Source organism: Camelina sativa, chromosome 15, assembly GCF_000633955.1.
Source record: "Camelina sativa cultivar DH55 chromosome 15, Cs, whole genome shotgun sequence".
Taxonomy (NCBI): domain Eukaryota; kingdom Viridiplantae; phylum Streptophyta; class Magnoliopsida; order Brassicales; family Brassicaceae; genus Camelina; species Camelina sativa.
The window spans coordinates 14,242,640-14,266,713 of NC_025699.1; the positions used below are offsets into that span (position 1 = coordinate 14,242,640).

At 32.6% G+C, this 24,074-nt stretch overlaps 3 protein-coding genes and 1 long non-coding RNA gene across 5 annotated transcripts; 2 read left to right on the top strand and 2 right to left on the bottom strand.

Moving 5' to 3' along the window:
• LOC104746758 lies at positions 245 to 1,932 on the bottom strand. The gene is made up of 2 exons (XR_760961.2): positions 1,094 to 1,932; positions 245 to 1,024 (listed from the first exon to the last, which is right to left on the bottom strand). It is a non-coding gene; the product is annotated as an uncharacterized LOC104746758 (long non-coding RNA).
• LOC104746759 (ATP sulfurylase 1, chloroplastic) lies at positions 10,251 to 12,543 on the top strand. Its single transcript, XM_010468281.2, has 5 exons — positions 10,251 to 10,879; positions 11,147 to 11,552; positions 11,644 to 11,904; positions 11,991 to 12,077; positions 12,175 to 12,543. The coding sequence occupies exons 1-5, from the start codon at positions 10,368 to 10,370 to the stop codon at positions 12,310 to 12,312; spliced, it is 1,404 nt and encodes a 467-aa protein (XP_010466583.1). The 5' UTR covers positions 10,251 to 10,367; the 3' UTR covers positions 12,313 to 12,543.
• LOC104746762 (DNA-directed RNA polymerase IV subunit 7) lies at positions 16,216 to 17,375 on the top strand. Of its 2 annotated transcripts, none has more exons than XM_010468284.2 (2): positions 16,216 to 16,385; positions 16,739 to 17,375. In XM_010468284.2, the coding sequence occupies exon 2, from the start codon at positions 16,760 to 16,762 to the stop codon at positions 17,282 to 17,284; it is 525 nt and encodes a 174-aa protein (XP_010466586.1). In that variant the 5' UTR covers positions 16,216 to 16,385; positions 16,739 to 16,759; the 3' UTR covers positions 17,285 to 17,375. The 2 variants fall into 2 exon arrangements, with proteins under 2 accessions (XP_010466586.1, XP_010466585.1); XM_010468283.1 differs by having other exon boundaries at positions 16,220 to 16,395.
• LOC104746761 (putative calcium-transporting ATPase 13, plasma membrane-type) lies at positions 17,343 to 20,644 on the bottom strand. The gene is given in 1 exon segment (XM_010468282.1): positions 17,343 to 20,644. A coding segment is annotated over 1 exon segment (3,066 nt). The 5' UTR covers positions 20,512 to 20,644; the 3' UTR covers positions 17,343 to 17,445.

The following is a 24,074-nucleotide window of genomic DNA, read 5'->3' on the forward strand; positions in this document are numbered from 1 at the left end:
GTTCAAAATATTCTCGATCGAAGTAATATCATGGAGAGAAAAAGAAGGAGAAGGCTTTGCTTTTATGGGTGTGAATCTATAAATGGGATGTTTCCTCCTCAGTAAACACTAATTTCTTTAAATAAAAACAGTAAAGGGGACCATTTTGCATGTTGCATCTTCTATTACATAGACTTAGCCCCACTTGCAAATTCACTACCCCCACCAAACGTTGCCGTGTTAGTAAACTCCATGCTCTAAGGTAGGGAAAACGTCCTAGTTCCACATGAAAATTATCACATCTTACTAGATAAAGCCAGAACTTTCACCTCGTCTTAAATATCTCTGCACAAATGTCTCTCATCCTATATCTCTCCAAATCCAAAATTTTATTTCTAAATCTCCTTGAATCCATAATTCTCATCAATTTCTCCATAAATACAGGTTTAATTGGTTAATTATTGGTTTATTGGTTGTCTAACCAACTAACAAAAGTTGTAAACCGATTTCAACCTGATTTCGACCCGTTTATATAATTAAATCACCAATTCTTTTTTATTTTTTAAATCTCTTTTCCCCATCTCAACGAACACTATATCATATTTTCATTAACGTTTAACCAGATCATCCACATCAAATAACCCAGAGAGAAGAAGAAATAGAAAAATCCATTTAAACAAATATGACCAGATCTCAAAAATGTCAAAGCTCAATACAAACAAAGATAAAGCAACTGTGAACTTCTAAAAACCCAAAAAAAAAAAATCAGCTTCTGCTTTTGAATGCTAATGAAGGCTGCTCGGATGAATGGTCCGTCCAACCCAGAAAATCCACTGCATCCAAGAAAAATCAAATAAACAATTCAACCAAATTGACATAAAAGATCAATCATAATTGTTGTATATAATGGAGATTCACGTGGTCCTTTTTTATAGACGATTGCAGCTCCAAAACTCTTAGTTGGGTTTATTCAAGTTCTGGTGATTGGAATCATGGTTCACTGAACCAAGAACACATCAAATCCGATCAGAAATGAAGATAAAATCTGCAAAAAAAATTCTCAAATTACAAATTTTTTTCAACTCCAAAATCAATTAAGAACACAAATGATTACTGGAATGTGGAAGTCACGAGGGCTTCTCTTGGCGCCAGTGGTGGATAAGCGAGAGTTTGGTAGGAAATTGGCTGGGTTTATGCACCCACCTGAAACATATTGCCCCAATGCAAGAGACGGTGTTCATGATTTTAGAAAATGATGATTTTAGAAAATGATGATTTTAGGGTTCTTAGGTTTGAGAATTTCTGATCGGGTTATAAAAATTCTTAGACCGGGTCGGGTTTATAAGGTCAATCGGGTTTTAAACTATGTTTTATATCTGGTTTGACTGGTTTTCTAGCGGTTTAATTTGTAAATCGATTAAACCAAAAAATATGGAGAAGTAAATGAGAACTTTAGATTTGGAGATATATAGGTTGAGAGATCTTGTTTTGTGGATACTTACGACGATGTCAAAGTTCCGGCTCCATCTAGTACGATAAGATAGTTTTGATGGGGAAATAGGACGTTATCCCTCTAAGGTACGTACAAGTTACAAAACACACCAATATGTGTTTGTATGTATATATATATCCATGGTCCTAGCTAGCTAGCTACAACTCCTAGGGTACACATACCGGAGCCATCATCATCAATTTATCATCGACATCGATTTATCATTATGATCATCGGGACTCTCTCTCTCTCTCTCTCATCTCTCTCTCCTCCAATGTATGTAGCAGTGGCAGTAATGTGGGTGATACGTTTGTATAAAGCTGGAAAGCAACGTTTGGATCCACTCTCTGTTGGCTTAAGCATGCTTCTTTTTAACTCTTCTCATGTATTCTCTCTCTCTACATATTCTAATAACGTTATAACAACTCACAATTTGCAACAGATATTATCACATACATGAAACAAAGAAACATTAGTACGATCATTTATATTTTAATGAAGTTAAATATCATCAGAAACTCAAAAGTGTACAATTGTTATATTCATTTTTACATGGATTGTGAGATATATATTGATATTACCATTTTCTACATAAGCTTTAATGGCTTTTAGAAGTAAATAAAATTGTTTTCAAAAATACCACACATTATAGCAATTTTATAATTGTAGATTCGTATATAGTCGTTTGGCGAATGGCTATGAATATGATCACTTTTTCTTGGCTTTGGATGCAAAGTTACTGATGTCATTAAAATCAAACAACCCTTTCTATTTAATTAGCATCTATGTTATTGCTTTTTACGAAAAGAAAAATAAAAGAAACATAATACTAAAATATAGTACCATTGTATTCGATAGATGATCCAAGACAAAAAGATAAGTTCGAGTCGGTAGCATCACATATATGTCTGATCAAGTGCTTCTCAATTTGCATACGTACACATCAAACAGTTGCATCAGCCTCCTCGTGAGTCATGTCAAAACATGTATGACAAATTTGTACGCCTAATCTTCTCAAGTCGTGTATACATCTAACAACTCAAGCGGGGATATTTATGTATACTATTTTTTTAACCAAGTTAATCATTGAAACACTACAAGTAAACTCACAGATGATTTTGTCTCTTGCTTAGACTTATAAACGATGTTAATTAACAAAAAAGGGACCTTGATTAATTAGGCATATAAACTTTTCTCTTCACCATGAAGCTTAACTATGTGAGCGAAATATCTATATACCCTTTCATTTGCAATTAGTGTTGTGACTTATTTATTTGTACCAAACCAAATAATATGGCTTCAAGTTTAACTTGTTAATGCATTGTAATTATCGGACATGAAATATAGTATCTAAATATTACTAAAAACAAAATTAACGATGTATATAATACTAAAAACCATTATAAGTTATTCTTTTGCGTACACACACCAATTTTTATTAACAATTTCGTCACACACATCCCTAATTACTGGAAAATTTAGTTGACCGGCTTGAAGCTTATGTGAGTAAAATATCATTACTCTTTTCATTTGCAATTAGCGTTGTTGACTTATTGGTGCCAAACTAAAAACCTTAAAAAAGGAACAATGAAAATGAAAAACTTCTAAGCCAATAAGAGGTTTTGCCTTTTTATCTTTCTACCAAATACAAAAAAAAGTCGTTGTCAAAGGATTGTCCATATCAATAATTTTCAATAGCTTGCAATGCAATATCGCGTAGCTGTCACAAACCAACAGCTTGCCCAGAACCTATCGAATTTTGAGTAAGTTTTGCATAGAAATGGTATCATCCCATTGTTAGTGATAAGGAATCTTTTTGAGGAAAGTTTGTTTTATTATTCAATTCTCTTTCTATACATTTACAGCAATAAACAATTAAATAACATCAGGTTCACATAGTACTTTATTTATTACACATCTTCCAGATTTATATATATTTTTTTTGTTGTTACATGTTAAAGCTATTTATATTATGTAAATAAAAAAGGTTGCTGTAACGTCTCTAGAGCTATTAATTACTACAACGGTAATTGGCATTGTGGTAGATTACAAGAACAAATGGTCGTAAAACATGTGTAGTCGGTAATTAAGCATGGATTCTGTATGCACATAGATAATTATATAGTTTAGCTTTACAAAAACTCAAATATATTTTGTGTGTGACAAAGACTGGCACTTGGGTCAATAATTATATATATATATATATATATGCACTTTAAATAGGTCATGAGAATATTCCATATGAGCTCACTTATAGGTATCACCTCAATTGGTTAAAATTATATTCAAAAACCAGTTTTTTAAAAAAAGAAAAGTTTTTTTCCTACAAAATACTTTAATGTCTTGTAATAAAAATATCAAAAATGTTTGAAAGGGTTATAAGCAAATTGTACGACATCTAATATTTTTCAGAGCTCTTTCTAGAAAACATATATATTTGTGGTGTATATTGGATTTTTTTTTAAGTTGTTTGTATACAGTTTGGCTTCTTCGTGAAATTTAGATTATACAATATCATTAGTGGGAACACAAGTATACAATCTTTCATTTGCTTAGTGGTATATGAGAGAATTATAAAGTAGTTAACCATGCACGATGAGCTTATATATAGAAGCCAAAAAATGTAATGCTTCACATATATTATATATAGTCTAAGAGTTTCCGTAGGTTATACTTTATGCATGTGTTTAACTTCACTTTTTCATGACTTAGGCCTTAGTTAAAGCCACTATTTCTTAATTATATTGAATATGAATCATAAAGATATGTCTCTGCGGTGGAGTTTGAAAACTAAATTAAACCTAATGATGAGTCTAATTAAAGTCTATATAATCAATTCGAATAGGACAACAAGAAAACTGTCGTATTTTTTCTCTCCGACATAGAAAATAATAATTCTGAACATACTATTAAATAAATGGTTAATATAACTAATTAAACCAATTCGTACTACTATGTTTCAAATTAATTAACCAAGAGTGGATGTATTCAGACGTATACAAATCGAAATCGTCATCAAGTCTTCTATAATAACATAGTGATAACTGATTAAGTAGGTTTAACATTTGATTAACAAGTCTCAGAGTGATCGAAATCTCAAAGAACCTCCTATTAACATCTAACATCTTCTAGAACATTAATCTCATAGAAAACTATAATCAATTTAAAATATTATTATTATTTATTGAATTATTCTTTATCAAAACAATTTTTTCGGTATTTTCAAAACAAAATATCAAGAACTAGTAAAGAAGAGAGAAAAAAAAAAAAAAGGGGTCCCCATCAATATATATATATAGTAGAGATCAGTAATTAATAAGAGTTACAGAAAGAAGCAAAAAACAACAACACACAAAACTAATCCGTCTCTCTGTAAGAGATGAGAGAAGAAGTAAGTGCATGAGACTTAGAGAATCGGCGTGACATTATTCAATTTTATTCACGGTTCTTACTTTGGACCACACTCTTTTCTTTAACGCCTTTTGTTTGTCACTCGTTCTTTTTTTATTTTTAGTTTATCTTTTTCTCTTTCACTTTCGACCCACAAACTCTTGTTTAATTGTAAACCTGACCCTTCTCAAACTATGTTCTCTTATCTCTCTCTCCCTCACGTTCTCCTCCTCTTCTCTTCTATATAAACACCCGTCTTCTTCTTCACTTGATGAACAGACAATTTTTATCTCTTTTCTTTCTCACTCTTTTTTTTTTTGGGTTCTTGATCTGGTTTGGTGCACCGGCATCTGATGAAGCTGCCAGCATGATCTAATTAGATTTCTTTTATATCCGTTGTTGTTTTTCGTGACGATGGTTTAAGAGATGAGTGTCGATTAGATCATGTTCGCAGTTTCACCCGTTGACTGTCGCACCTTTTATATAAACCCTAATTTTTTCCATCTCAAAATCCACAATATATATCTAGGATTTTTTTCACCTTTTAAGACACTTTGTTTTTTTTTTTTTCTCTCTTATCTGATCTGCGAGATTAATTCTCTTTTCTGAGGCTTAATATACTGTTTCATCTGAATTTTCATCATAGATATGATTGTGTCTATCACTGTATGCAGATCTGAAGGAATTTTGTTTTTGTTAGGGTTATAGAGTTATATGACTATAGGAAACCCTAATTCGTCATTTCGCAATTTTTTTTTTTTTTTTTTTTTTTTTGTTAAATGTGAAAATGTTATTATGATGAAGCTAGGGAAGAGGAGATTTGTTTTTGTTTACAAAGATTAGAGAATTTTATAGATTGATGAGTTGATTATCTATAATTACTTTTTGGGGATCTCAAGAGAGACTTCCAACTTCTTACCCTGTTCTTGTAGAAAAGACTTTCATATACATCTATATTTTTGTTATTATAATAGCTTAGGGTTTCTGGGAGTTGAAACTGAAGTTGTACACGATTGATACATATTTGAGTAAAGTTTTCTGGTGTTAGTAGTTACTTTGCGCGGAGCTAACTCTACTTGAGGATCCTACTATATTTACCAGAGATATGCAAATAAGTGTTAAGAATTTTGAGAAATTAATATATCCAAATTTTATAAGAGTTTACTACACCAGTAATGATGGTTGGCCAATAAATTACTGTTGTGAAAACCTTAGGCTAGGTTTTAGAGCCATTTCAACTTTGGCCTCGAAAAAAATAGATGTTTTCTGTGATTTGAATGGCTTCGTAGATCTTCGTAGATGTACCATGGCGAGTGATAGAATGATTAAAGAGTGTTTCAAATTAAACCCAAAAAAAAAAAAAACATTGAACAACTAAAACTTGGATATGTCAATTTTACTGTTTCATTGCTCGAAAATGGTCCCCTTTGCATTTTAAGATATACACATGAACCAGTTAACAATTGTTTCAATCACTACATTTCAATTGTATAATTCAAAGTTAATTATGTACACAAAATATACGTTAGTTCATATGATCGAAACATTTCTTGACCTTATGCCTTATCAATTATCATAATTCATAAGTAGCAAAGTACAAACGATCATCCATATATCATCATCGGTCGTCATCATCTCTCTTTTTTTCTTGCTTTTAACTCATCGATCGTCATCATCTAATAGGTACGTCTATAATAGGGATGATATGATTCGGTTAATGGGATTTCGAAACTTTGGCTTTTCTATTTGTATGGGAAAGCTCCACCGAGTGTACATTTTTTTTTTTTTTTGCCTAATTTAAAATGAGATTCTCCAAGTTGCTTTCGTCTCTTTCAAACTTTCCTTTAATGGTTTTAGTTCGTCAGTTACAAAAAAAAATTCGTCTGTATGTACATAATTACATATGTGGAAATCCTTACACTAAAATGTATCAATCTGTTCCTACATCACATTCAATTTTCTCCAACCGTTACTTTTACTTATCCAAGAAAAGGCCAAGCATTAATTCGCCCTTTTTCTGTATTCTAACGTTAAATTAAACATTTTAATTTATGTAGGAATTTTTTTTTTTAACTATAGTCAAGACATTATTTATTTAGGGATCTGAGTAAACTTTAGGAAAATCAAAACCAATATATTATAGTACTAAAGAAAAAAATAGAAGCTTGCATGAATCAACCAATTATTAGAAATATCTTATAAAAAGCCTACAGCTTAATTTATAAATCGTTAAAATGAAAATTTCTTACACAACTTTCAAATGAGAAAAAAGGCTATTGAAACAATATTTGTAAGAAATATATGCATTGAAGGATTTTGAACTAGACTGATGAATTTGTTGGTGAAAAATACATACTTATTTGGTCATTTAAATAAAACTCCCTGAAAAAACTTGTAGTTAAATGTAGAATAGTTGTACTCGTATGTGTTAGTGTCGTATAAATATTTCACTAGTAGAACTGAAACCTCCTGTGACCTGTCCATGATTATTGAACAATACAAAATAATCTACTGCTAGACGACCACACATGAACGAAGAGCCCGAACATGACCTTTGGAGGTGGACCATAAACTACAACCCGAACATGCCCTTGGCAAATACTATAAATTCAGCCCACCATAATTGAGCCTCTTTTTCTCCATAATACTTGGGCCTAATCTTCGTTATGTCATTGCTACTTTATATAAGACGCATAGACATGCCCGGAATGTAATCATATTGGAGACCTACTTTTCAAAAGGTTCGTCAAGTACCGGTTGTTCTTGGATTGAATCAGACGCACGTACGCATGCCTGTCCTTACTATAGTTACTATATTCCTCATGCGTTAGAAAAGTGCGGATATATAGTACATGGAGCTTAGACTCACTCAAGTCAACCTTGTTCCTTTGGCTCATTTGTAATAATTTGGTGAAGTCTTCTTTAGAACCTTTGGATGACTTCGAGTTTCCATTCTTAAAGAGACTCGGATTAGTCGAGAAACTTTGGCATCTCCTCTCATATGGATCTTACTTAATTACTTTGGGTAAGTGGACTTGGACAGTGAGTCCCAACAAAAGTTTTAATTGGGCATGCATGCATTAATTAATTTATGTTCAGAAAAACAAGAATATTTATAGTTCAGGAGTTATATAATACGACGGACTTTAGTCATAAGACAATGTACGATGAAATTTGAAATATTGGATTTTAGGAGTTTATATATTAAATTGAATAAATTGCGATTTCTGCTTACAGTATTAAATTAATTATCTGGTTAATGATTACGAGAGCAAAGCAGGTAGGTCGATCATCAATGTTTTAATTTTGATTTTTGACACATGTTGAATGTGAAAAAGGTCCCCAGCCACCAATAAACTGGTCATTAAGCCCTACATAATCCAAGTCCTTGATTGTCTTACATTTACTTAAATACTCCCTCTGTCTCACAAAGATTGAAGTTTAGGATTTTACACACATATTAAGACATGGAGAATATATGATTTATTTTTCTAATACTTTTTCACTTTCCCACCTTCCCACTTTTACAATCCATACACTTTACAACATCAATAATCATTAAAACAAAAAATTATTAAAAATATTCAAAACATCAATCTTGTTGGGACAAAAAAAATTCTCTAAAACTTCAATCTTTGTGAGACAGAGGGAGTATATGAATTAGTCAAAAAAAAATTGTGTTAACATCCAAACTGAATAATTTTTAAGATAAGAAGAGTAAACTTGTAAGTTTGTAACGTTTGAGTATTTTGGAGTTCATAATGGGAAAAAATGGTTAAGAACATAATTGGGAGATAAAATTCATTCATCTACCAGTCTACCAACTTTCCAATTTTGACAATATTTACCACGTGCACGGTGCATCTGCGCATGCACAGCATCATTGTCAGATTAACAAACACATATGTTTATCTATAAGAAAGAGAAGAAGAAAAAAGAAGATGAGTTCGTGGCTGCGCTTCGGGGTCAAGATTGGTCTGATTCAGGTCAATATTGAGGAGCTTTTATAATATAAGTAGTAGTAATCAATGGGTCGGCAAAATGTTTTCTAAAATAACATTTTTTTTATTGTATTCACAATGATACACACCTCGTGTTTTTTTTTGTTTTTTTTCGCCCTACAATAATATCCAACTCAATAATGTTCCTATCTTTATCAAATTATATCGAGTTTTTTTTCGTAACGTCGTTGTCAAGAGCCGATAGACACACATAGCTACGATCCTATGGATAAGAGTAAAATTGGAAACATAGAATTATACCTAAATTTATCCAAATCACGTTCTAGTAGATGGTAAATACTAGATGGTAATTTTTTTTTCTTTTTAAATGAATGGTTATATAAGATGAGAATAAGAGAGAATAATCTACAAAAAAAAATGAAGTAAATCTTATCAAATAATTGAATAAAATTCTTAAGAAAGTAAATATAGCAATGGCATGAGTGTTACATGATACATCTATAAATTTTAATGTTTAGCTTCATTTTTGTTTATTAAAATGAGATTGATTACTCAAAAAGTAGTACACTAGTATTATTCTTAAAAAAATGAGAAAAAAGGGGAACAAATATTCGTGATGTGACGTGGCAGATCGAGTGGTGTAATATTCTAATATCAAGTGGTTTGTGTAGTAAGCAAATGCGTGGTCGAACCTGACCGTATTCTTGGGATGTATTCAACTGTAGCATCATCGGTCCTCACCACACAGCCTCTTACCTCACCTTTCCTAACTTTTATTTTTATTTTATTATATATATATATATATATATCCTTAACAACATACAATAGCTAATTTACTCTGGAATCTGGATATATCTCATCTAAAATGTCCCAAAACATTAAATAAAAATTTGTTTATTTAAAATAGATTATGACATTTTATTTTAAAATATGTTCATAAGCCTCTCAAGTTATTTTTAATCACTAACGAGAGAATATAAAGAAAAGTATATTCCACTAATAGTATATTTATGTAGTACTATACTACTATCATTTTGGTGGTCAATTATTTTTATTTTCAGAAAAACTTTCTTCTTTAATATTTTTTTTTTATAAATCACACGTATAATATAATCGTATTTAAATACGGATTATGAGTAAATATGATGACATAACAACGATAATAATACAAACCAATATGAAAACATCGATTAAAAAAAAGTAGTACTAGTATATGTTTAATAGTAATAAAAGAAAAGTATAGAATGACTCTGTAGTCTGTACTATACCAATAAGGTAACCTCGTTATAATATATGTCACACTACTACTATTAATATAATAATCATACACTGAATAAAATTAATTAAATAACTAATACCCGTCCAGGTACATAATAATACGGTCCTTAATTACTATTAACTCTATAAAACCAATCCAAACACCAAATCTCATTTTCCAATTGAATTGGGAACAAACCATACCATCATCTCCAAGCTCTCTCTCCTCCATTAGAGAGCCAAAAGCTTGAAGAAGCAGCCATTAGCCTAACAAACCATTCAAAAACATGGCTTCCATGGCTGCCGTATTAAGCAAAACTCCATTCCTATCTCAACCACTCACCAAATCATCATCCCCAAACTCCGATCTCCCCTTCGCCGCCGTTTCCTTCCCTTCGAAATCCCTACGCCGTCGCGGAACCGTGGGATCAGTAGTCCGAGCCGGATTAATCGCGCCTGACGGAGGTAAGCTAGTGGAGCTTATCGTGGAAGAGCCGAAACGGCGGGAGAAGAAACACGAGGCGGCGGAGCTTCCTCGCGTCGAGCTAACGGCGATTGACTTGCAATGGATGCACGTGTTAAGCGAAGGCTGGGCAAGTCCACTCGGAGGTTTCATGAGAGAATCCGAGTTCCTCCAAACTCTTCATTTCAACTCGCTCCGTCTTGACGACGGATCCGTTGTTAACATGTCTGTTCCTATTGTTCTCGCTATCGACGATGAGCAAAAGGCTCTCATCGGCGATTCTAAACGTGTCGCTCTTGTTGGTTCCGATGGTAACCCCCTCGCTATCCTCACCGAGTAAGTTCTTCTATTATTCTCGAATCAGTTTTGATAGATTCATGAAGAAGAAACTGAGATTAGAATTTGATTTTTAGCTTTTATCTGTGTTGATGATTGGAGTTAGACTAGATCTGATTCGTTTGACAATAGACACAAAAGCTGAATACTCTGTTTATGCATCACTGTAGATATAGTACTAGTCAATGATTATAAATGCATGATTGAAGTTGGATATGGATTTATTAATTGGTTACTCAAAAACTTGTTTGTTTCTGTTTTGATCAGCATTGAGATTTATAAGCATCCGAAGGAAGAAAGGATAGCTAGAACTTGGGGTACGACAGCTCCAGGTTTGCCTTATGTAGAAGAGGCGATAACTAATGCTGGGAACTGGCTTATTGGGGGTGATCTTGAGGTTCTTGAGCCAGTTAAATACAACGATGGGCTTGATCGTTTCAGGCTTTCGCCTGCTGAGCTACGTAAAGAGCTGGAGAAGCGTAACGCGGATGCTGTGTTTGCTTTCCAGCTGAGGAATCCGGTTCACAATGGTCATGCTCTTCTAATGACTGATACACGTAGGAGGCTTCTTGAGATGGGATACAAAAACCCTATCCTTTTGCTTCATCCGTTAGGAGGGTTCACAAAGGCTGATGATGTTCCTCTAGATTGGAGGATGAAGCAACACGAGAAGGTAAAGAAACAACACTTATTGATTGTGTGTCTCTGAGTGAGAGCAACTAACAATTGCTGTATACTAAATGGTGTTTTTGATTCTAAAACAGGTGCTAGAGGACGGTGTTCTTGATCCAGAGACAACAGTTGTTTCGATCTTCCCTTCTCCTATGCATTACGCTGGTCCAACCGAAGTGCAATGGCATGCCAAGGCCAGAATCAATGCTGGTGCTAACTTTTACATTGTGGGTCGTGATCCAGCTGGAATGGGTCATCCCGTAGAGAAACGTGATCTTTACGATGCTGATCATGGAAAGAAAGTACTAAGCATGGCACCAGGACTCGAACGACTCAATATCCTTCCTTTCAAGGTATATAGAAAACACAATTGAAAAAGATTCACCCCTTATTGTTTAGGCAAATGTTGAGATCTGATTTCTTGGTTCAATTTTCGCAGGTTGCTGCATATGACAAGACGCAAGGCAAGATGGCTTTCTTCGATCCGTCAAGGCCTCAAGATTTCTTGTTCATCTCTGGCACTAAGGTAAATCTATCAGTCCTCAAGAGAAATATTACATTGTTTAATTCTTCATGGTTATACTTACAAAACAAATCTGTAACGTTTTTCGATTTTTTTTCAGATGCGCACATTGGCAAAGAACAACGAAAACCCGCCAGATGGTTTCATGTGCCCAGGTGGATGGAAAGTTCTGGTGGATTACTATGAGAGTTTGACTCCAGCAGGTAATGGTAGAAAACCAGAAGTGGTTCCGGTTTAAGACAAAAGACAAAACTGTCTCTGCTTCGTTTCAAGTTGTAACGTTTGTATTGTAAGCCTTGTGGCAACAGTCATTGTTGTATAGGGAGAAAGCCTATGTATGATTAGGCTGGACCTTTTTCCAAATAAATTACAGATAAGACTGTTTCGTTTTGCAAGACAGTTTACGAAACTTGTAATATTGGGGTCGAAAACTTTGTACCATACTGAATGAAACGATTGTGTTTATATATTCAAAATTAAAAACAGCCAAGTAACTTTCTTACAAATTTACGAGTAAAATAAATCATTGAATCTTTCATGTTTGACTTCATAACAGTCAGGTAAGTTTGTTCGACAAAAAGAAAGTAATCACATATATAAAATTAGAGTTTCAGTCTCTTCTTATTGGTCCACTTGGCAATACAATTTTAACAAAAAAAAAATTTCTATTAAAACACAAATTTAAAACAATTAATTTTCACATTTAACTCACATAATATAAAACTGAAATCTTTATACCTTCTCCCTATAAATTATTCATTAACTTGATTTCTCCACTAAGTTGTATTAATCAATTGTATTAAAACAAAACAATAAATTAGAATTGTAACTCTCATTTTTCTAAATGTAATTTTTCATCATTTCTCTTCCTATAAATACTCATTATCTTATTCTCTTAGTCTATCACTCTTTCATTCTCTCATCTTCTTCCACTACTCTCAAATCTCTTTTTTTGTTTTGTTTTGTTTTGTTTTGTTTTGTATTTTTTTGTTATTGTTGTTGTATGGGTTATAAAAAATCAAATCAAATATCATTGTAAAAGCTTAGTTTTAGAGTTTGTATGATATGTATATCTTATATATTTATTTTAATCTTTTAAAATGTTTATCTCCCTTTTCTATTTTATATTAACATCTTATAAGTCATTATTTTCATACTTCCTTACAATATTCACCACACAATAAGATCATAAAGTTGAAATGATCTATATGTAATTATCTATTATGTTTCTGGTTATCTCACATATTCATGTATCATTTTTAACAATTTATAAAGATCAATATAATTATCCTTTTATCCATTTATAAAGACTATTTTGTTTTGTGATCCAATTGTTAAATCTGCAGATATCAATATAATATATATATATTTTTTATGATTTGAGGTTTTTGAAAACAAAAAGAACATAATTAAACAATTGGTTTTTTGTGTCTTTAATCAAAATAAAAAATGATCCAAAAAACAAAACATATTCAACTGGAAATTAAATATAAAAAATAAAATATCATTTCACTAAATTTTCTAAAGATGAAACCATTAGTATGAAATCTAGCACTATAAATTAAATTGATGAGTGAAAACCAAAAAAAAATAAGTTATCCTTGGGATTTTAAAAATTATTGAGATTGAAGAATTCATATAATTTTATAAGAAAACTAATTTAGTTTGTCACTTAAAAAGTAATATTTTTTATTTTGAAATATTATGTGTAAGTGTTGAGTTTATATCAACAAACAACCAAATCATGTGAATTTTGATTCAGCCACTTGGTATTCCTTTTATTTTAGGTTATAAAAAATTAAAATATTTATTTATAATTAAAGACATGTAACTCCATTTAACTCAAATGTAACTCCTATCCAATAATTGTACATTAATTCATTCCTCCTACTAACTTATTATCTTTCAAGAGAAATTATTTTTGGTTAAATTTTAATATTTTTTATTTATTTTGGTTGGCTAAACTTATATTCATATTTTGGTTGGCTAAATTAATATATTTCTCATGTAAAATTATTGTTTATAATATATTTCTCATTTCAAAGTTTAAAGCAATATATCATATATATATATGTAAGGTTTTGGTCTCTCCTTATTGGTTGATTTTCATTTAATGTTTTCTAATTTTTTTTTTTTTTTTTTTTCTAATTGCTTTAAACAATATTTAAGACCCAATAAACACAATACATTTAACTCACACATTAAAATAAAATTATAACTGAAAATAAAATAAATTATGCATTAATCATATTCTACCACTCAATTTTATTCAAACACAATAAATTACTATTGTAACTCCATAGTTCTAAATGTAACTTCCATCATTTCTTATCATATAAATAAGCATTCTCTCAATCTATCATTCTCTCATATTGACATTCTTTTACTATCTCATTTTCACATTCTCTCATTCTCTTCTACAATACCTCAAATCATTTTTCGTTTTTTTTTGTTATTTTTGATTTCTTATTTTTGTTGTATGGGTTATAAAAAAAATGAAATATCATTGTAATTGTTAATGCTAAATTTTAATTTTAGAGACTACATGATATATATTTTACATTGTTCTTATTTTAAAAGATTTATCTCCTTTATCTAATTTGGATTATTATCTTATAAGTAATCATTATCTCTTTCTCTCCCACCAATATCAAATGTTGTTATATCTCATATGTGTTGTAAGAGTTTGATTCTATATTTTAATTTAGAAAGTATTATATATATATAGATATTACATTGTTCTATTTTTTAAAGATTCATCTCCATTATCTAATTTGGATTACCATCTTATAGTAAACATTCTCTCCTCCTCTCCTACCAATATCAAATGTTGTTATATCTCATATGTGTTGTAACTTGTAAGAGTTTGATTCTATATTTTAATGTAGAAAGTATTATATATATTTAACATTGTTTTCAATTTTTATTTTATTTATATAAAAAAATATTTCTTTTATATTTCTTGCCTTTCTAATCTATTCATATTTATTTTTTAAATTTGCATAGTTAAATTTAAATTCACATATGTTGGTTTTAACAAAACAATCAACTTTATTTGAGAATTAGATGTTCCTATTCATTTTTAAACGATCAATGTGTAACATATAAGCATTTTGTCTTGCAATCACAAGTTCCATTTCCATTGCTTAACTCCATGGTTAAACTATAATATATGTTGTCCTATTTGTAGGAATAACAACATACTTATTTAATTTATTTAAAAGAGCAGATGATTAAACGAAATAAACATTTCTCCAAATTTTATAATTCAATCAGTGAGTGTACTTATTACTTTGAAAAACTTTTACATTGAAGTTCATAAAATCATATAAGAAAACTAAAATACTATATCACTTCAAATTTGGAAGGAAACACTTGGTATTCCTTTTTAAAAAAGTCAAGACACATATAAAAATTTATTAATATTTAACTCACTTTAAAGACATTAAAGGTCATTTAACTCAAAAATAACTTCTATCCAATAATTTCATACAATCCTCCCATAAATAAATATATATATATATATGTTCAAGATTGTATTTAAATATTACATAATTATTCAGTTAGCTAAATTTATAGTCACATATATACAATATATATACACAAGAATTTATATTACTTATTAACACCATAATTCGACCCATTATTTGCTTAACTCAATATTGGTTTCAAAGCCAACTAAAGAAAAGCAGAAACGATCTTATTGATATTAGACCAAAACATGGGCATACAAACATAATCACTTACACGGAAGATATTTTAAAAAATAACTTATTATTGCAACATCAACTTATGAAGAGTTTACATAATCAGTTAATTAGAAAATCTATAATACAATAAATGTATTGGAAACAATATCAGTCAATGATAAGATTGGATCCTCAAAAGCAAGAAACAACATCTTCATAATTCATAAAAAATAAACGCCACAATTATACATATCTGAACGAAATGGTATAAACATATAGTGTATAAATAAAAGTGATGGCAAAGCCCGTATATGCCTAATTAAAACGAAATAATACAAAAGAGAAAACGAAAAAGACCAAAAAAACAAGAAAGTACCAACTACACCACAACCCACGAGTTGCGTGGGGAAGCACCTAGTCATATTAATGGATGAGTTATGTACGGCCCAGTTGTAGTAATGGGCCTTTCATATGTAAATTAGGAAACCAACTTACGTGGTCTACTCTCGACGACGACGGATAGTGTTGTCTTCTCCGACGCTTGGTTGATCCTCACTCAGCAAGTGGAAATTGGAGTCTGATTCCGAAGTTGTTCCATCAGAGCTTCTAGTTTCGTCTTTCAGTAAGTTCAGGTTAGAGCTTTTGATTTTTCAAACCGAATTTTTCAGTAGATTCAGCCTTAGGATTTGTGCAGAACGATGGTGTATTATAACGTTTTGGGACTACAAACTGGTTTAAGCTTGGTGGTAAACTCCATGTTGGTTTGATGGTTAATGAAAAGTCGGAAACTTTTTGATTCTTCTTTATTGTAGAGTTTCATTTCTATAATTGCATGCAAAGTGTTTGTTAAAATGTCTGAAAGAAAACTTAAAGTTGATAATTTTATTTAAGAATTAGTAGGTTGTTTCAGTAGAATGCATAATCTTTTAAATCAGAATGTGATTTGACTATTTCTGATTCTTGGAAATGTCACAGTTTCAGGCTGTGAAGAAAAAAATGTTTATCAAAGTCAAATTGCCATGGGACGTTTTGATTCCAGCTGAAGATATGGACACTGGCCTCATGCTCCAGAGAGCTATTGTAGTTCGTCTACTCGATGCGTTTGCTAGCAAGAAGGCAACGAAAGATCTTGGATACTTCATAACACCCACAATTCTTGAAACAGTCGGCGAGGGCAAGATCAAGGAACAGACTGGTGAAGCTGTGTTTCCCGTGGTTTTCAATGGAATCTGCTTTAAGATGTTTAAAGGAGAAGTTCTTCATGGTGTGGTGCACAAGGTGCACAAGCTCGGTGTCTTTTTGAGATCTGGTCCTTATGAAACCATTTACCTATCTCACTTGAAAATGTCTGGTTATGAGTTCATTCCAGGAGAGAACTCTATGTTCATGGATGAGAACATGTCCAGGATTGAGATCGGTGCCACAGTTCGTTTTGTCGTGTTGGATACTGAGTGGAGAGAGGCAGAGAGAGACTTCATAGCTTTGGCTAGCATCGATGAAGACAATCTTGGCCCGTTCTAAAGATTGTAATCTGAGTTTTCACTCTATAAATAAATATGCTATTGTAAAAACGCTTTTCTATGTAATTGATCAAATCTTTATTTCAAATCTATTTAACATATTAAATGAAAAAAAAAAACAAATCAATGCTTCATAATGTAAGATCAAATTAAGAGCCTCTTTCATGATCTCTTCTTCCATTTCAGGTAGCTAAAGAAGTGTTTCTCTGGAACTGGAACAGACTTCACTAACCATCCAATAGGCCACGATGCAGCTGCTATCGCAATGCAAACTCCCCATTGACCCCAGTTCAACCTCTCAGTATCAGCAAATCGCTTTAGAAACTCAACAATCACCACTTACAAAACCACAGTGACAACTATAATCCCAATGAAGAGCCTGTTCTTGTGTAAACCCTTGAACACGTTCTTCTTCTCCAAACTCCTCGCGTTAAACTCGTTGAACACCTGACAAAGCACAAAGGTGTTGAAGATCAAAGTGTTCTTCACCTTCTCTGTCACATCGAAGATGGACCTTCCTCTAAACTGAAGCACCAAGAGCACAGAGATTTGATAAAACGCTTGAGCCAAAAGATTCCTCCACATGATGTTTGTGATCAATGGCGCCACTCTCCCTATAGGTCTCTTCTTCATCAAATCATTTGTTGGTTTCTCTGTAGCTAAAGCCAATGCACCAAGTGTGTCCATGATCAGATTCACCCACAGTAACTGAACCGCCGTCAAAGGAACTTGTCCAGCTGAAACCGCAGCCACGAAGTTGATCACAAGAGCTGCAACATTCACAGTGAGCTGAAACTGAATGAACTTCTGAATATTGTTGTACACGCATCTCCCCCATTTCAAAACCGTTGCAACAGAAGCAAAGTTATCGTCCAAGATCACAATATCAGAGCTCTCTTTCGCAACTTCTGTGCCTTGAATCCCCATAGAAAGTCCAATATCAGCTTCTTTCAACGCCGGTGCATCATTAGTACCGTCTCCAGTAACGGCCACAACATGGCCTAGCTCCTTGAGGCATTTCACCATCAGTAGCTTATCAAACGGTGAAGATCTCGCCATTACTTTGATTCTTTCCACTTTTGCTAACCTTTCTTCTTGACTGTAGTTTCTAAACTCCTCTCCTTCTACCACAGCTTCACTGTTCATCTCATCTTCAGGTGTCAAGATCCCACACTCTACAGCTATTGCTCTCGCCGTGAAAATGTTATCTCCAGTGATCATTTTGATGTTTACACCAGCGAATTGACAATCCTCTACTGCTTTCTTCACTCCAGGTCTACATGGATCTTTGATTCCAACAATCCCAAGTAAGCTCAGCTTCTCTTCTTTCAACTTCTTGATGTCTCCATTGTCTTCTGAATACGCAAAGGCTATGCAACGAAGAGACTTAGCTGCCATAGATTGGATAATGTTCTCGAACTGAATCTTATCATCTTCTTTAATCTCTCTCACAACTCCAGAACCATCATAGAACGTTGAACACATAGCTAGAATCTTCTCAGCAGCTCCTTTCCAATGAACAACATTAACTTCTCCACTCTTCTTCTTCATCAACACACCACTTCTCTTCTTCTCTGAGTTGAAAGCTTCCACATGAACAACGTTATGTTCTTCAGTCACTTCCTCCATATCCATCTTCAACTCCTCAACCGCCCAGCTCAGAATCGCTTTCTCAGTTGGACTACCAGAGAACTCATACTCTGTTCCTGACTTAGCCTTAAACACACTCCCTGTAGTGTTCATCCCAACTCCTTGATGAAACAACTCAACCAATTTCTGAGACACAGAAGAAGCTTTTCCTGACTCTAGACCAAACCAGAAATCAGTTACCTTCATTTGGTTAAGCGTCAAAGTACCGGTTTTGTCAGTACAGATAACCGTTGCAGAGCCCATTGTCTCACAAGCAGAGAGCTTCCTCACCATAGCTTGATCTTTCATCATCCTCTTCATCGAATATGCTAATGTTAATGTCACAGCTAATGGTAATCCTTCTGGTATCGCAACCACAATGATTGTAACCGCTGCTGCAACCATCTTAACCACAGCGTTCACTATCTCATCGCTCTTCGTCTGCTTCCCATTATACTCACGGTTTCCACTCTCGTCTTTTGTCGTTCCAGTGAAGTAACGGACTAACAGAACCAAAAGAACCAAGAAAGCTACAAGTAAACCAACTTTACCTATCGAAGAAGTAAGCTTATCGAGACGAGACTGCAATGGAGTTTGCTCGTTCGTGTCACGCGAGATATGACTCATCATTTGTCCCCAAGCTGTGTTCATTCCGACAGAAGTAACCGCCATTTTACCAAACCCATCAGCGATTTTAGTCCCGGAGAACAAGAATGTGTTTCCTGTTAAGCTAACCTCGACGTGATCGCTTTCTCCAGTCATGCTTGATTCGTCAACGTGCAATGAATGTCCCTCGACGAACACACCATCCGCTGGAACTTGATCTCCAATGTTCAAACAAACGATATCTCCAACGACAATGTCAAAGATCGAAATCTCTTGACGACGTCCGTTTCTAACTACATCGATCTTGATGTTGCTACTTACTTTAGAGAGTTTATCGAACTGTCTGTTCTGTCTGAAGTTACTGACCGCAGAGACAGCTACCACCAAGAAAACGGCTACGAATATACTTCCTCCATCGTACCATCCTTCTTTCACTCCGTGTTCTTTGATACCGAACCCGAGAGATAGCGTTGCACAACCGAGAAGGATGAGAATCGTGAGGTCCTTGAACGCTTCCACCACGAAATGGAAGAGACTCTTGGATGGTTGTCTCGTGTAAGTATTAGACCCGAACGTCAAACGCCTACGTTCAATCTCATCAGCTTCTTCGTTGATACCGACACGTGTGTTAGTCTTCAGAGCCGAGACTAAACCGTTAGGACCACCAAGAGACTCAAGTTTCTCTTGGTTCTTGTTCTTGACGAGATCGTTTAAGGTTTCAGTATCAATCTTGAAGTGATCTCCATGAAGATCATCTTTTTGATGGTGGTCAAGATCAATGGCGGTGTAAGAAAGGGAACGAGGGAACAAACCGGGTTTTCGGATAGCGTGTTTGGCGCAGTTGAGGAGAGTTCTCGAACAGTAGATCTTGATGAACGCTAAATGCCATTTCTTGTTTGGTTTGCTTAGGGTTTTGGGAAGTTCCAGAAGAACCTCAACGCCTACCACCTTGTTCTTCTTCTTCTCTGCATGATCAGGAACGTTTCTTCTCATTGTTTCTTGGTATTTCTTAAACCGGAATTACTAAACCGAAAAGACGAAAAAAAAGAACCAGGAAACTGTAAAAATCTTTTGTTTTGTGAAAGCGATGTTGTAAACGGATTGCAAAATAAGAGAGCTGATGATGTAAAGATGATAGTTTCAATTGGTTTTATAGTTAGTTCATTAGTCGGTCATTACGTATCATCTACGAAGTTTCGTAGCAATGACAACGAAAGTCATGTTCGCCAGAATCTACCGCATTAAAAGCGAAGCAGTTACCATAAAATCGATATTAATACTTTTTAATTGAACGTATCAAATTTTAAATCAAGTTATCCACAATAATATAAATGAAAACGAGTGAAAAGATATACAATTGAATACAAACTTAACCTATTAAAAAATCAAGCCACATTAAGTAAAGTATCTAAGTAACCAAAAAAAAGAAGTAAGTAAATATTTTCTTAGATTTTCTAAATTAATATCCTTACACTAGGGGAATAATTTTAATTGTTTATGTTTAAAAATTACATACTTTTTAATGTAATTAACTAATTAATGATTAAAGAAAGGTGTAATGATTTTCTAGAATTTTTTCTTGTATCACCAAGATTGATTTTTATCAATTAATGTTAAAAAATTGTAAGTTTCAAGAACCATTAAATGAAAATTTTAAAATTTGATGAATTACTATTGGTCAATAATTATGAGAAATATTATTATAAATACATAATGCATCTATATCTAAACATTAAATGTTTTTCTTAATTAATGTGAAAATCTTCAAACATTATCCTTATGATACAGAGGGAGTATTTATTTACATGTATTTTTTTTTAGATAAATATATAATCCATAAGAAGAAATACTTAATATCAGTAAACAAGTGTAATTTGAGTCAAAACTCTTTTGGAAAAATATACAGCCTTGTACGAAATCTTCAAATTATCTTTTAAAAAGAACAAAAAACCAAACAAAGTCAAGTCTACTAGGAAACATTATGAACAGCAAAATCGAAACCGTTTCGAGTTTTTCTTTTCTTTTTTATTAAAAACGATGAAAACATCTGAGTCATTTAGTCATGGACCTGACCTGGAAACGTCACGGCCAACATAGATGACTTGTTTTACAATTAGGATATATGTATAAAGTGTGTATAGTCCGTGTTTATTTAATTTCGGTGTAATAGTATATATCTATCTAACATTCGTTATCAATATAAAAGCAAGAAGAGATAGTTGGCCTCGTAGTGGCATATCGACATGCCTACTTTTCTTATACATATATAAATGGTATAGTATATTCTTTGTTTAACGATTAAGGAATTGGAATTGATGATATATTTATTTAGTTCTATGACTTCTATCTACTTCTCCAAATTAGTTAATCACCATTTCAAAGAGTTTAATACGTGTGGATTTTGAATCTATCACAATTTGTAATAACGGCTGATCCTAATATGAGTCCTAATTGTCATTACACTTCATATGGTGGATAACATTCCATGTAAACTTGTGGCCTAGTTGGCCTAGTAGTGGTATATAACTATATATATACGTATGGCTTGTTCATGTGTTTTTAACATAAACAGATTTGCTAAATTTTTTTTGAAAATGTCCTTGATATTTTACTCTTAGACCGCACGTTGTAAAATCTTATTTGTCCAAAAGTTACGTTTCGGTTTTATTATCTACAAACAAATGACTTAGAATTTTTGTAAAGTAGGAAGGAGTAACTTCCTAACAAAGTTATCGTCTGGTGGTGTGGAGAAATTTAATATGCTATGCAAAGACTTTACTTAATAGTCTTATACAGTATTAGTTAAAAAGATGACTTTTGGAAGATGAGAACAAAAATTTCCATGTCTCAAGTCTAAACCACCATTAATGGATTCCTTGTAGGAACCACTGAGCATTTATCACCACATTTTCGTATACGATATATTCTCCGGCAAGACAAAAAGAAAGATATGACATCAAGAAAGAAAACGTAAGCAACAAAGGAGTCGTTAGCAAGTGGAAAAATATGGGGAATATATTTGGTATATTATGGCGGAATGGTTGTTTTACAATTTGATATTCGACCCAATTTGTAACTAATTTGTGGCTTACCTTATAGCTGAACACATGTGTTTTGTAACTGATATTTTCTTTAGTTTTTAATCATATGATTTTTGTTTATTGTTATTCTAATTTAGCATTTCGATTGTTATAGATGGTACTTTTTATAAAACGAAGAACTAGTATCTAGTTAATTGAAGAAACGATACTAAACAAAATAAATATCGAAATTTTAGTCCTATATATAGTATATTTTTATTGGTTTGGTAAGACCGTCTTAAATCTGTCAAATTTTTTATTTATAATTTCGTAAATACGTTGAAGTTATTAAATTTAGTGGTTTATATACTTTATACTACGGGAAAATAATGTTAGATTTCTTGTATTTCGGTTTCGGATAATACATCATATTTTTCTAAGGATGAAAGTGACATAGGTCAAACAAAGAATCCGCTAGTCGACAGATTTTAAACTTTTGATATTTTTCAGCAACAATATGAAGAACTAAAAAGGGTAAGAGTTTTGAATATTATTCTCGTGTGCAATGTAAATAAAAGTGGACCAACTCTAAAAAGCCAATACTAATAAACAAAGACTTTGGTCAACGTACGTTAAGAATAAAAAATTGACTTGTATATAATTTTATAGTCAATAGCAAACAACAAAAGATTCTTCCACATTGGATAATGTAAGGTATTTTTTTTTTTTTAAATCAATTATATTAAACGAGAAGTGAAAACATCCCACATTCAATCTCAGCAAAATTTTACCATTTTACCATTAATGAAATTGTCCTTAACGTTGAAATATTTTTTCCCTGGACGTAAAATTACCTATTTTCGCATTAAAAAAAAATCAAAAATTGGTTTAGAAATAATCTAATTGCATAAAAAGTTATTTGCAAAACTAGAATTTACTAATTTAATCCTTAAATTTCCTGGAAAACACCTTTTTTACAACTATAGTTCTATTTTATACTATAAATTTTACAGATTTGAGATAATTAATGGGCCTAGATTGTTTATAGATTAATGGGGGCCTAGATTGTTTATAGATTAATGGACTTCTGCAGGAAAAAAAAACCGTAGACAATACACCTGTAACACCCGCAAACCAATTTGAGTGTTTTGGGTGAGGGTGTCAGATCGACACCAAGGGGGTGTCGGTCGACACCATTGATTTTCTGGTTCGACCAGATTGAGTTTTTAATCGATTTGGACCGGTTTAGTTTAGGGAAAACCATTAAACCGTGATATTTAAGTGGGAGAACAACCTAGGTCGTGTTTTGTTGTTGCCTAGCCGCTAAAAACAAAGAGAAAGAGGAGAAGGAAGAGTAAACTTGATTTTGGTGTTCAAGCAAAAAGGAACAGAATCGTCAGGGTTTGGGAGAAGGTGGATCTGTATACTTAAATCGTTTTGAAAGGTATTGAGTTTTGGTAGGGTTGTAGCTAAGAGATTTTCGTACACTCTCCTTTTTACAGAAGTGAATTTGGGTTAATATTCTAGGAGATATCG

What these genes read in the sequence shown, in the direction of transcription:
- LOC104746759 (XM_010468281.2), top strand. Translation starts at nt 10,368, where the DNA reads ATGGCTTCCATGGCTGCCGTATTAAGCAAAACTCCATTCCTATCTCAA. An exon ending in CCCCTCGCTATCCTCACCGA is followed by an intron (nt 10,880 to 11,146) that starts GTAAGTTCTTCT and finishes TGTTTTGATCAG; the next exon opens with CATTGAGATTTATAAGCATC. An exon ending in TCAATATCCTTCCTTTCAAG is followed by an intron (nt 11,905 to 11,990) that starts GTATATAGAAAA and finishes CAATTTTCGCAG; the next exon opens with GTTGCTGCATATGACAAGAC.
- LOC104746762 (XM_010468284.2), top strand. Translation starts at nt 16,760, where the DNA reads ATGTTTATCAAAGTCAAATTGCCATGGGACGTTTTGATTCCAGCTGAA.